General features: G+C 39.4%; 1 protein-coding gene across 21 annotated transcripts in view; it reads left to right on the top strand.

Annotated features, from left to right (window-relative positions):
* Nucleotides 1–40: 40 nt before the first annotated feature.
* SENP7 (SUMO specific peptidase 7) overlaps nt 41–13,995 on the top strand; it is a 45,310-nt gene continuing 31,355 nt past the window's right edge. For 3 of the 21 annotated variants that reach the window (XM_064467608.1, XM_064467570.1, XM_064467493.1), the window contains exons 1-4: nt 919–964; nt 1,530–1,570; nt 4,106–4,213; nt 6,422–6,516. In XM_064467608.1, coding sequence (XP_064323678.1) covers nt 934–964; nt 1,530–1,570; nt 4,106–4,213; nt 6,422–6,516 — 275 coding nt within the window. In that variant the 5' untranslated portion in view covers nt 919–933. Of the gene's footprint in view, nt 136–185; nt 493–781; nt 965–1,529; nt 1,571–4,105; nt 4,214–6,421; nt 6,517–13,995 lie in introns of those variants that run through there. The other 18 variants (XM_064467485.1, XM_064467475.1, XM_064467599.1 and 15 more) reach the window with 15 other exon arrangements.

The raw sequence follows: 13,995 nt of genomic DNA, 5'->3' as shown, positions 1-13,995 counted from the left end.
GAGAGGGTGGGGCGGGAGGCGGTTACTGCCGTTACGACGCGGGCGGAGGCGGTGCCCGGCCCGGAAGTACCAGGGGAAGCTGCGCAGGCGGCAGCGGGGCCTGGGTAAACAACAAGCGGTGGCGCAGCCGTGGCGGTGAGTGTTGTGCGGTGCCGCTGGTGTCGCTTGCTCCCTGCCCTTTAGCCGCTGACAGGCGGGAGAGGGGGTGAAGTTATCCGTGGCCCGGCGGGTCCTGCGCGGCCGGTGTCCCCTCTGGTTGGCCGGGGCTGGGCTGTTCCGCGCCGCACGGGGTGTCTGTTGGGAGTGAGCGGCCGGACACGGGGGTGGGATGGGATGTGAGGGGAGGTGGCGGCGATGCCGTTGCTGCTTCTTTGTGAGGAGGCCAAGGAGAGAGTACTGAAGGGCAAAAGTGCTGCCCCTCGGTCCGTTTGCTGGTGGGAAGCCCGTTCCCTTCCTAGCGTGAGGGACCGGCGGCTGGGTGAGGAGCTGGAGGTACGTGGGGGGACCCCGCTCTCCTCCGGCTCGGGGGCGGGGTCCTGCGGTGACAGCCCGGGTGGTGCCACCCCTGAGCGGTGCTTCTCTTTCCCTTCAGGGCTGTCAGAAGGCCGCTGTTCGTCGGCTTTTCCTCTTTGTAGGCGTCGGAGTAGGCAGTAGTTTGGCTTTTCTTTAATACTCTATAGGTGTTGCTGTTCTCCACGCCGAGGGACTGGAGCTGTAAGTTGAAAAACGGCTGAGCTCAATGAAAGTCTCTTGAGAGACTGAGCTAGCTGGAGGGTTTGAAGGTCTTACTGGAGTCATACAGAGTATTTGTAAAGAGAATTGACTCCTACGAATGCTGGAAGCTCTGAAGCTGTGTTCTTCCACTGAGGAATTTTATCTGTTAACAGGAATCCTTGAACTTTATTTATCCTTGGAGTTCCTGTAGTCTTACAGATGCCTTCTGTGACTCCTTTTTGCTTTATTGGTAATGTGCTCGCAAGGGGATGAACTTATGCAGTAAACGCCTTTGCTAAGGCTGAAATCTAGTGAAGATATTAATGATTCTGTCCATGCTGATAATCCAGAACCTTGCCCAAGCATGCATGTGTCTTATATTGTGGCTGTCAATGACTTTTTACCAAGGTCTGTAGTGACAGGACAAGGGACAATGGTTTTAAACTGAGAGAGGGTTGATTTAGGTTGGACATAAGGAAGAAATTTTTCACAATGAGGGTGGTGAGACACCGGAACAGGTTGCCCGGAGAAGTTGTGGGTGCCCCACCATTGGGCATATTCAAGGCCAGGTTGTATGGGGCTTTGAGCAACCTGATCTAGTGAAAGATGTCCCTGCTCATGGCAGGGGGTTGGACTAGATGCTGTTAAAGGTCCCTTCCAGCCCAAACTGTTCTATGAGCGAGTTTTCTTTGTGCTAGCTTGCTCAAAAATGATTTTCTTGTTCTCGCTTAGTACCCACTACTGTGGCCCTGCTTCCTTCTGAATAAATAAAACTCAAATAGTTAAACTTATTTTATATCTTTTTTTTTTTTCAGTAGAAAAAATCATGGAAGGAAGAACATCATCTTCATGTCATGTAAGTGCAAGTGTTCCAACAATTTGCTTGGGGGCTGTGGGTATCCTAGGGTGTTCTGATGTATTTGCACAACCAAATTCATCCTCCAGTAGTCCAGCTTTATCTTTGTTGGAGCACTGTCTCCAGAGAAACCAGTTTATTCTGGTAGCAGTCAATAGTAATGTCTGCTGTTAAGCATGTATTAATACATGATAGGTTTAACATGATTGCACATAAACAGTGAGTTTTCAAGGATATTTTAAGACCTAAGCTAACATGTAAAATATTAAGAGTAATGTTCAAGGAAGTAGAGCAGCTGTGTGACTGCATCATATTTAGTTTCGAGCAGAGAGGTGTTCAGAGACTACTTATGCTACTGTTTTTCTCTAGAATATCCCCATTAGTAGTAGTTTTTAGCAGTGGAAGCACTGGTGAAAATAAATTGTAGGCGGAGCAACTGGTTTGATCAGGTAAGGTCTGGACTGTCTAGTGTTTTAGAAAAGCTGTTTCCAGCACCTTGTTTATGTACTTTCTATGACCCTTGCTCCTACAGGTGGGAACCTTCAGAAAAGTACTGCTGGTTTAGATGAGGAGTCTGCTAAGTGCTTATGCATGTGTATGTGTTGAGTTAGTCACTTTCTGTTGGCAAAAAGCTGAGGCAACTATCTACGTTGATCCTTACTGTAGATACAGACCTCAGCTGGTGACCTCTTGACTTTGTGCTTGTTCTGTAAGTTAATTGTGGGCATTGTAAACCAGCATCATCTTAATGAGTGCAAGCATTGGGAAGATATTGTACAATGAGGTAAAAATTTTGCTGATGAATCCATCTGTGCTTTTTATCCCTTTCTGTCTGTCCATCTCTTGCTGTTTTCTGAGGCTGACCTTACTTATTCTCAGTGTTATCTGTTATGCTATTACAGAGGTTACCTGAACCTCTGTAACTTTAAATGCATGTTAGAATCATAGATAAATACATGTTCTTAGGAATCTCATAACAGAAACCACTAGTCAGGCAGCAGGTGGAGTTCTGAAGTAAGAAGTTTGTACCTGGCTATTAAGGTGCAGATCAGAAGAATGCATTCTGAGTGATAAAACGTGTTTATAGGCCACTTCTCAAAAAAAAAAAAAATAATCAAACAATCCAATTGCAGATGTTCTTGAATAATAAAATGTATATTTCAGTCCTTAAATGTTGATTGAAAGGGAAGGGAGGTACTTATATTAGGAGTTGTTGCCTGTGCGTAACATTTACATAATTTATAATTTGAGGAATCTGTTACTTACAGGCATATTTGTTATTGCGGTGTTTGACCACCAAAAGCAGTGTGAGGTATTGTATAGATATACAGGTCTAATTCATAAAATAAAATAAAAAAATCTTTCAAAGAAGTGTAGAGAAGGAATAGAAGCGCAACTCAGACTGAAGGATTATCTCATTATGGTACAGTATGCTTCAGTTATGGTCTGTCTGAAGACCACCAACAGACCTAATGAATGCAGCTGCTGTGTTAATAATTAAGCTGTTACTGTCACTGTTCTAGAGTCCTTGCTTGTAATTTCGTGTTACAAGGTAGGGCATCTGGCAGTTTGCAAGTTAAGTTCATAATACAGTTGATACTGGCCATCATATGGAGTAGCTTCAGCTTTTTCCTGGCTGAGATAGACTCAGTTGTCTGAAAGATGTAAATGTTGCATTCCATCTCTGATACGTTCTAATCTGGTCGTATTTGCAGTGTAAGGTTTTGCTTCTCAGAATACCTGGAGAAATGGCAAGGCTTGCACTTTTATTCTTTCAGTTGATAATTCTTTAACTGGTTTAATTAACTGGTAGGAAGTGTCACCTTCTTTCTGTGTTGAGATGAACTGGTAGGAATTTAGTTTGACCATTTTTGTTTTGAATTTCAATGCATGAACATTATTTCCTACATATTTTTTCTGAATTGGTTGATTTCTATAAATTACTAACTGCTTTATCTTTCAATAATTACTTTCGGAACACTGGTTCCATTTTTGTGAAGGTTGGCAGTGACAACAGCTGATACATTGTGGTGTATTGACGCGAAATTATCATACCGAAATACTTGCACTATTCTAAGACATAATTGCTCTTCATCTTGAATTTTTTTCTGAGACAGCCAACCCGGTGTGACGTTCATTGTGACACTCAGCTATTTTGTTTTCTTTTTATTATTCTGTAAGCTGAGATGATTAAACAAGAGTATGAACAAATCGGAGGGAACTAAGAAAACTTTAAGGGCCAGTAGATTGGTTCTTGCCTTTTGAAGTTGTTGTAAAGTTAATGGAATAGGAGGATCTTTTTCTTGCTTTTAAGACAGTTAATATATTAAAACTAGCTTCTCATGTGGTATGACACGTGATTTGGGATCAAGCATCAGGGAGCAATGCATTTAAATTAGTCACAGGTCAGTGGATCCCTTGCAAATTTGTTATTTTGCCTGACAGTTAAGAAAATTTTGTGCATGGCAGTATGTCAGCTCATAGCATCAGTGGGTAATTTAATTTTATCATGTGTGTAACATCATCTATTTTCAGTTTCGTATACCAAAGAAGAAAAAAACCACCAAGTCAGAGGATGTCCAAGGTCAGTCCCCTTTGGCAAGGCTCCCAGGCTCCCACCATTGGGACTACCCTTTAAAAGAGGTAAAGAGAAGTTCTTCAGAGTGTAAAGTGTGTAGGAGAATGTTATATGGGTTTTTTGTTCTGGTTTGGAGGCTGGATTTTTTTCAATACGAGTGCTGCCTTGTGACTGATATCTGACCCAGGTTTTCTTGGATACAGGTGTGGAGGTCTGAAATCTACCTGCAAGCATAGTTACAGAAATGAAATTCTCAGTGCTGTATTGCCAGCCTAAAGCATTAAAAAGCAGAGTTGGTCTTCAGGTATAGATTGAAATGATCTTGAAAAACAGAATTTGAAGGCAAATACAATTTTTTTTCTTAGTTAATTGTCTTCTGATTCCTGAACTTTTATATTCAGGTGACTTAATCTTTTTGTTATAATATAGAAGTAATTTTTATGTTGAGTTTTCAACTAGTCATTATTTTTATCCAAGTGCTTAAACCTCAAGATAATAAATACTCTGACTTTTGACAGAATTTTAGGTGCTAATACAGAAATAACTGATTCTAGTATTAAGACCAAAAGACTGGAAGAATGGTTTTGTGGCATTTATCATAAATTACTGTCTTGATCATCTCAGTCCGTATAGAAGCAAATATGCTTCTACAAATCTGTTCCAAATTCAGTAGGCATTTTAGAAATGCCTAGTTTTAGGAACGTATTTTGCCACTCTTGACTCCTTCAGCTGAGCACCAAGAGTTTGTTGCTGTTTGTAGTGCTTTGAGTCATGGGTCTGGATAAACAGGCTCCCCCACAGAGGAGTTCTAAAAACCTAGTGAGGCAAGTTAGGAAGTTTTTGGACTTGCAGTAGTGGTGATACTGTGAGCCAGGTCTCCTGGTAGGCCTGATTATTTGAGCATGCTGCAGTACAAACTCACTGTGTGGTTGTGTTCTATACTGTTAATAGTTTAAGTGAGCAGAGCACCCAATTAGAGTCAGGTTTTGAAGTCCAAAGTAAGGTCTCCTGTGGTTACAAGCAGCAGCCTCTTAGGCAGAGCCAGACAGCACTTACGTGGAATTCCTCCTGTCTTTCTGCCTCTAAAACCAATGACTAGACTGGATGAATTGAAAAATACCTTTTTTCTTGTTATTTCCTTTGTATCGTCTAATTTTCCATTTCTTATTTTTCCTACATGTGTCTATATTTCAGACTTATCCATGTGGTTGAAACACTGACGAGTCTTCATATTCTGCTTCAAAAGAAAAGATTGCTCATGAGGCATCATAATTAAAAGAAATATTACTGGTTTACCCATAGGAAGATCTGTCCAGATTGTATTTAGTGTTGCCAGTTTGCTCCATGTGGTTTGAGAAATTTTGTTGAGCTTTTAGTGATTTGGGCATATAGGTGTCAGACATGCTTGAAGGTGAAGATGATGTTTGAAGGCAGGAGGAGGGGAGAGCACCTTCAAGGCAACCTCTTGCTGCCAGCTGTTTTAATGATGAGGGTGTTTTCCATTACAGAGTCAGCCCCAATGATAAGGAAAATATTAATTTGGGATGCTCTGTTCAGATTTCACTAAAGAATGCCAAATATGCGTGGGCATGAATTTTTCAGATGCCTTTTCAAGCCATGCTTAAACAGAAACGAAGACAAGTTTGTCTGGTTTAGCCTGACTGGCATAATTTTCAAACACCTGTTTGCTTTATTATCTTTTATATTTTAAAATGTGAGGAGAGATGAGGAGGTAATGGCAGAGGGAGACAAGTTTCTGGAATTGCAGAAATAACTATATGACCTGGTGGGGTTTTACTTATTTAGTTTGAAAATACAACTGCATTCTGCTAAGGTAAGAGAACTTGGAAAAAGTAGAGTCTTGCTGTTGTGTTCCAAGTACCAAACCTTCAAATTCCTTTTCCCTCCCAGGATTTTATATCTTTGAGTGGAACATAATTTGGTTAAATGCATGGAGTTAAAGAAAGTAGAGGTTATCTTGTGTAAAACAGGCCTAATATTTAAGTCTCTGAGATAGTCCCCCCTTTAAATAGGGAAATAATTGAATTGTCCTGTACTGTCAAATTTCTTTAGGAAGAAGAAAAGTTGCGTTCAAGATGAGGTGGTATGCTTGATCATTCATTGCAAAATTGTTGTATCTACTCTTTGTGGCTCTGCTATATTTGATCAGTTGCATTGTTTCAACGTCTGGCATTGTTCCCTTTTTCTAATGTAATATCCATTATGACATTTATGCCTATTGGAACCCACCAATTTTATTTGGTTTATTTCAGTGGAAATTAAGTGCTAACAACAGAGAACCTTCCACAAAACGAAAAAGGCAAAAGGACCGTGGCAGACACAGCTCTAATAATGAAGAATCAATTGGGTAAGGAGTCCTTTCAAAACTATGACATTGTGAACGCACAGAGAACAGCTAATCTTTCTTGAAGATGGGTATTACTGGACTCTAGCTAACTGTGTCATGCAGAGATGGTTTTCAAGCTCTTAGGTAGCCCACCTTCGGAGAATCATGTTCCAGTGACGTAATGGCATTGTCAGTTATGAAGCAACTTTTTCTTTGTGGTAACACAAGACTGCGACATCAGAATGGGAATGCAACACTTACTAGAGCAATTACTGCTAGCTGGCCTGCTTGGAATCCTGAAAGGTGTTTGTTACTCTAAGTGTAAAATATCATTCTAGCCCTAGGTATTTAAGAAGTTGCCCAGATTATCTTTTGCTTGTCACTTTTTTCTCTATAGTCCACAGTCATTAAGCTAGCTTTATCCACTCTTAAAACAACAACAAAAAAACACCAAGCAATATGATGATTAGTAGGGGGAAGGCAGTAAGAAACTAGAGGTGTTTCACCTCTATGTTACAATCAAGACACCTAAGTGAGTAAATAAAGCTGCCCATGTGCTGCCACTTATGCTCTGTTGCCAAGAGCAAATATCTTGGTTTCTTTGAGATGCTGGCAAATTACTTAAAATCATCTCTGTGAAGCTGTCAGCTAGATAACTGTTTATCCAAGAAAATTTTGAAGCTGCAAGTGCCATAGTTGACAAATAGAAATGAAAATGGAGGATTAGATTCATTGGCAGCAGCTAGGAAGCATAATGACTTCATGATTAAATTATATTTATCTTAAAGAAGCAATTGTTAGTCCACAAATCATTTCAATCTAAACAAATATGAGTATGCATTCTCTGTCCCATTTTCTAACTGGAACTTAACTTGACTGTAAGGAAGGGCTGTTAAAAACAAAGTGCAGGTGATTTTGACACTGCTGAATTTGGAGTTTTTGTGACCTCTGAATAGTCATCATTTAGCTTGGTCTTTATATTCAGAATGCTTCAAACTGTTGCAGGGAAGAGCTGAACTTATAAAAGATTCTGAATTTATTTTTCATACCTCCTCTGAGGCATAGGTGTCAGTTTACGTGTAGTTACCTCAAAATGCTTCTCTTAGTAACTTCAACTGAGGGAGGGGAGCACATAGTCAACCTAGCAGAATTTAAAAGCTATGTTAGTTGTAGTTTCCTGAGTTTTAATTAAGCTGTGAAATAATTGATATCTGATCTCAATCTCTAAAGGTCTTTCAGTAAACTTTGAATTGACCTTTCAACGTTGAGGAGCTTTAAAAAGAAAAAAGCTACCTTTTGGTTCCGTTACATATTTAATTTGCTGTTACATGTGTTAATTTTGATATATGAGAGACTTTCAAGCAGCGTTTGTAGGTGTTCCATCATTTTTACCAAAATTCTTACCAGCACATTAGTGAGGAGTGATTTAGACTGTAAAAAGACAGTAAATATTCCGATATTAAACCTATGCCTTCTTCACTTCCTCAGAAAAAATGTGTGTCTAGAGACCAGCTAGAGGTTCTCTGTAAAATAAACATTGTCTACTGACTGCAATAAAGCTTGTTTTAAGTATTCCATTTGGGTACTCAGTGTTTCTCAGTAAGTCAAAATCAAAATACTGACCTTGCGTAATAAGTAGAAAGAGCACACAAATTCTAAAGAGGTGGTGTGTGTTTGAGCAAAAGTCTGAGAAGTGACAAAACTCAGAAGAGGTAAGTGGCATGCCAAGAATCTTTCTCATGTATAAGTTTTTCTGCTCCTTCTTCCCAGTGAGGAATTTTTTTCATTTGCTTGGAAAAGCAGGAATTAAGACTTAGTAACAAACTCCTGCTAGCTCCTGATGTTTTAAAGTAATCTTTATTGATAGGAGCTAATCTCAAATATTTGGGGAGGCATGTTTCATGTAAAGCATTGCTTGAGCATTGTTATTGCTACTTAGTTTTAGTCAGAAAGGACAAAGTGGATGTATTAGCACAAACCCACCTTCACTTGTGTTTTTAACTGAAGTTCTGGGTTACAAAATCTGGTAGTTGCTTGCTTCTGTCAGTCCTGCTGTGGTGTGAGACCATGAAGGCTAGAAGCAGCAACCACAGCTGCTGTTACTTGAAAACCTCTGCTCATGGTCTTTTGAAAGGTCATGGTCAAGGGATTTGCTCTTGATCCTGGACAGGGCTCTCAGGGCAGGTTAGTTCTCTAGTCCTCATACACTGGAGGTCTTTTAACCTGTTTTGTGACACAATCGTAGGAACACGTAAGACTATAATGAAAGATGAACAGTTCAATTTATTAGTGTCATTGCAGAAAGCTAGGTGTGGTATTTGTGTAACTGGTCAGTGTTATGTATCCCACTTACAAAACTTTTTTTTTTACTGTCAAGGAAAGGGATAATGCTATTTCAAGAGTAGCTGTCACCACCTGGAAACAGAGCTTAGAGGTGTCCACTGACCTCAGCTGTATTACTCCTACATTCTCTGAGAGGGAAATAGAGGGGAATAATAAAAACAAAAAGGAAACAAAATAGAACACTCTTTTGAAGTTCAAGCTGCTTGTCCTCATCTGTCAAGTATTCTTTAGGGGGTGGGTGGGAAGAGTACTTAAAAAGACTACCTAAATAAGATGTGTGTGATTCTTTCAGCTCAATATTTTTCATGTTAACTGAAACACAGGTCATGGCTGAATCAAGTACTGACCCTGTTTGCCATAAAAACCTGACTGCTGTCATTTACATACTGGTTCCCCTTGCCCTGGCAAGTGCATTTTGGCAGTAACTTCCTGGTCCAGCAAAGCAAGGATATTAGTAGGCGTGTTTATGTTTGGTGTTAAAACATTGACTTCTAATCATCTGAAGAAAGGCCAGGGCCTTGAAGTAGGAGGAGAATGGATGGAAGCTTTTCTTCTCAACAGGGTGTAGTCAGTGAACGTGGCAATCGGTGTTTCCCATTAATGATAGTGCATCAGGAGGCCAAGGACCTCCTGAGATGTGCATGTGCTGCAGAAGCTTAGACGGCTGAATACACATCAAGTCTATCAGTGGCTTTATTCTGTAAATCCAGGGCAGATGTTCAGCCTTTATGGGACCTGATGGAGTGACTCTCACGTGGTATGTGGCATCCCACTGTCAAAATATTTATTTCCCAAAACCTGGGTTTACTAGTAGAAGAACATAGGCATGAAGATGGTGGCGTACAATTAATAATAATTTACTCCAAAAGGAGTCAGTAGTGTCCAGGTCTCATTTTGATCACTTTCTAAAGCAAATTAGAGCAATTTGGAGCCAGAGGTTAGAACACTGGTATGTACACAAATACGACCATTGAGAAAGGAACTGGATCTAGCAGCTCTGATTACTGGGTGAATTAGAGGTCAAACATTTTCCCCAAAGGGGTACAAACAGTTAATAGCTCTTGGTCCTCTGCTCTGTAAGGTAGGATAATCCTTTTTTGCTTGTGAAAAGTGATATGAGACTTGCCAGGAGCAGCTAACAGCATCTTTCATAATGTATATTTTTTGTCTGTTCCATCCTTACATGATCAGGTATGTTTTCATTAGTTTTGCTTATGTATTTTATCTGTTTTGTGGAGGTAGATAAGGAGATACAGTAAGTAATTTAGAAATAAAAATAATTGCCTTTGGTTTTCCTTCACCAAGATGCCTCCAGTCTTACTGTTAAGTAGGTTACTTGCTGGGTCTGCTGGTGGGACTTGCTTTTAAATGTATACTTTGCTTGCCTTTTTTGCTGCTTGACACTAATTTCTATCTTTTGAAATGTCTTTTGCATGACTTGCTCACTTTATTCTGTGGACAATTTAACAGGTAATTTAGGGATCTGTGTCCCAACCATCATTTACAGATGTACAGGTTGGCTTAAGTGTAGATGTTTTTCCTGAACCTGTTTGATGCCCAGTCTTAATGACATGATTTTTCAAGAAATGCCGACAGATGCCATTCCTCCTTTAGACAGGGAAGCCAGTGAAAGCTCTGAAGCCACTGTACAGCTCTGGAGATAAGGTCATAACCAGCTCTTCTGTCAAGGTCTTCGGTCAAAAACTGGTGCCACATAAGAAGTGATGCCTTAGCCTGGCACTGACATCTTTAAGAATAGACAAATGTATACTGTTCTCTTCCTTGTTCTTTGTTTGAAGGTTCCTCTCCTTTGCACAGGTTTCCAGTGCAAAGCTAGTTGCATGGGTGTGTGTGTGCTTTAAATTGTAAGATCATTTTTGCAAAGATACTTGCTGAAAATGTATAAACCCTATTTAAATCAAGGGAGTGGGAAATGTTAAAAGTTCTGTACCTAATAACAATCAATAAATCAAATTATGGAGGGATCCAAAGCCTGTCGAGATCTAGCCTGATGTGAATGTGAGCAAAGGATGTCAGACCTGAGTTTCCAAGGTGGCCAGCAAAGTATAGGTAATGAAATCCAGTTTCACTGGAAATTCTGCTTCTGACTCCTTTAGCTCCTGCTCTGGGCTTTCTCTGTCATGGTGGTATTGTTAAAGACCCTAAAGGTTGGAACCTTTCTTGTTATCCTTACAAGTCCTGATCATACAATTAAAAAAAAGACTCTGTGACCATGTATGTTCCCACCAGACTAATTAACTTGCAAGTTCAGGCTAAACTCAGTAAAATATAATTATGATATCTTGTGTTAGAAAAAAATCTAGCATTTCTGCAATGTGGAACGATGAAAACCAAAAGAATTTACGTCTGGGAAATAGACTGTTAGGCTCGGTGTAATTCTAGTGAGGAGAACTGAAGTGTTGCATAGAGAATAACACACATCGTCTCATGGTGCTCTATGGGAATGATTTTAAAACACTATTTTTTTAAAGGAGAAACAATTTCTGATTCACATCTTCATGTTGCTAGGGCCCGCTTCTGCAACTGTTTTGTATTTGGAGGAAGAATGCCATTTAGATAAATCAAACCTTGAAGTGTAATTTCAAGTCCTGCTAGAGGAAGAGGGGAAGTATCTGGCTTAGTCTTTCATTGCTTCATCTCTTCTGGTTCCCCAAAAGATGAAATTAATTTCCACTACAGTTCTTTAGTAACTGGGCCTCTAAAGTAGTTTGGTCCTTACTTATCTCTGAGGAAAATAAAGTACAAGAGTGAATGTCTAATTTCATAAGATGAATTTGCATGAATTATGTGACTTTCACCTTGAAATTGCTTTTAACCGCTTCAGCAGTTTCTTGACAGTATAATAGGTTCTGCTGTAGCTGAATTCTGAATTTTTATCACATTTCTTAAACGTGTATATTCTTTATTTACTTTATTGCTTATATACTCATAGCTTGCAGTTGGACAAAAACCAAATGATGTATAATTCTGGTCACTGTAAGCTCTTCTGATGTATTAAACTATGGTTCATGTATCAACTCTGAACATTTGAGAAGCCTGGAAAAAAGATAGAACTTCTGATTTAGTGGGGACTTCCATAGAAAAGTAAGTCTCTTGCTTCCTATGCTAAATCAAGAGCACCATGTGGGCTTGGTGTATGCTCACTAGGCTGCTGCAGTTGGGTTCCACCATGTAAGACATTAGTGTTACTAAATTGTCCTTCATGACCTGTATTTGCTTTGTAAGCTTTTCTGTAGCTAAAGCATATCTTTAAATGAAACTCCAATGTCTAGATCCTTGGGAGTGTAGAACAACACTTTTTTTTTTTTAAGGTCTACAGTAGTCAAAACACATGCTCAGGCTCTGTAATACAAGTACTGAAACAACAGATCTTTGCGTTAGAAGTCAGAGTTTACACAGGCCTAGGTAAAAGAACAAATGTGTACCTGCCTTTTTTTGATTGCCTAAACGTTCTGGAGCAATCCTGTGGTTTAGGTCAGTCTAATGAGACTGTTTTTGTACATATGACTTCTAGTTGCCTTCATAGAGTCAGTCTCACTTCAGAAACCCTGGATTGTTTCCCTCAGTGTTTGGTTGTGGTGGTTGTTTTTTTTCGTGGTGTGGTTTTTAGGGTTGTTTGGTGGGTTGTTTTTTTTTTTTTTCAGACAAAGCTTTAGCTCTCTACCACTTAGTTTTTCTTTGGGAAACTTCTAAGAGAAGCCAAGAGAGTAGAGGAAACTGCCTTCATTTGTGCTTAAGTTACTTAGCTTTGAATGAGGGCCATTTATTGTCCATAGTGGTCTCCAAGGTGTGGTGTGTGCAAGAAAATATATTGGGGTGCAGGAAGGGAATATTTTTTGTACAATTAATAAATAAAATGTTTTTCATCTTTATCACACCCTTTTAAAAAATTCTATTTGTGTATCTTATAATCATTAGTACATCTATATAAATTACAATTAATATTGAAGGTGAATGCTCAAAATATTTTTACTGATGGGATGCATGATCAAAAAAGCTTGGAGACCACTGGTATAGGAAATGCATAGCAGAGCTCTAAGAGAAAACAGATCATTTTATACACATGATGGCATTCAGTGATGCAGATCTCTGCTAAGATTGTCCAGTGTTCATAGCTTGTAAGCAAGGTCTTCAAGCTGTGCTTAGGAACCTTACTGTATTCTCAAGTTCAGTGAGGGGTCATGCATCTTGTTAACGTGGTAAGTAACCAGGGAAAAGACAGCATGCAGCAACTACTGAAAGAGCAAAATATAAGGATTATGTGAAATGTCTTCCCCAAGTTCAACATGCTTCACTAGTACAGCAGTTCCAAATTTCTTTTTAGGTTTGAACATACCTGTTCTTCAGCAGTTTTCTTGCCATACCTATTTGTTCACCACTAGGTACCATGTAACCATGCTGTTGAGCTGAATGCAGCATGTCAGTGGGACAACTATAACTTCTTAAAAGTTGCTTGCACATATGTCAACCCACTGAGGAATAGCAGCCATTTGCTTAAGAAACGTCACTGCAGCACACATGTAACAGCTATGTGAGTACTAAAAGGTTTTCTGTAGCTTAAAAGAAGGATTCTTGCTCTGCAATGTGGAGAATTTCGTTTGTTAGCAAGACATGGAATAGAAAAAACAATTCCTGCCTCGGTAATCTTTTAAAATCAACAAATGAGTCTGAACTTCAGTGCCATCTTAGGACCAGACCTTGGAAAACAAGTCCAATTCTCATCTGTTTGAAAATAAAATCAGTCCTGACAAATCATCTACAATATATAATGCTTATTGGCTTATAAGGAAACTGTCCAAATTACTGGCCATTCTGCAGGGTTAATTCTTTATGTGAAGACTTCAGTACCAATCTGGCAGAGTCAGCAATGTATAGATACTTGTTTAAAGAATTTCAGTAGGGAGTTTTTATTAACTTTGTAATTCATAATTGTATGTTATTTCTTTAGTGAAACTGAATAGAAATCAGTTGGAGCCTCAAAACTGAGAGGTTTTGCTAGCTTCTTGATTTTATTTTTTTCCTTTCCCCCAGCAAGATTGTAATCTTATTTGTGATATAGGAACCAATAATATTCAAGGTTCTAAAATAAGATGCCAGAATATGAGTGCTTGTTTTCATATCCTGTAAATGCTCAAG

This window comes from Phalacrocorax carbo, chromosome 1, assembly GCF_963921805.1.
Source record: "Phalacrocorax carbo chromosome 1, bPhaCar2.1, whole genome shotgun sequence".
NCBI classification, from domain to species: Eukaryota; Metazoa; Chordata; class Aves; order Suliformes; family Phalacrocoracidae; genus Phalacrocorax; species Phalacrocorax carbo.
This window is presented reverse-complemented; position numbering and strand designations above follow the sequence as displayed.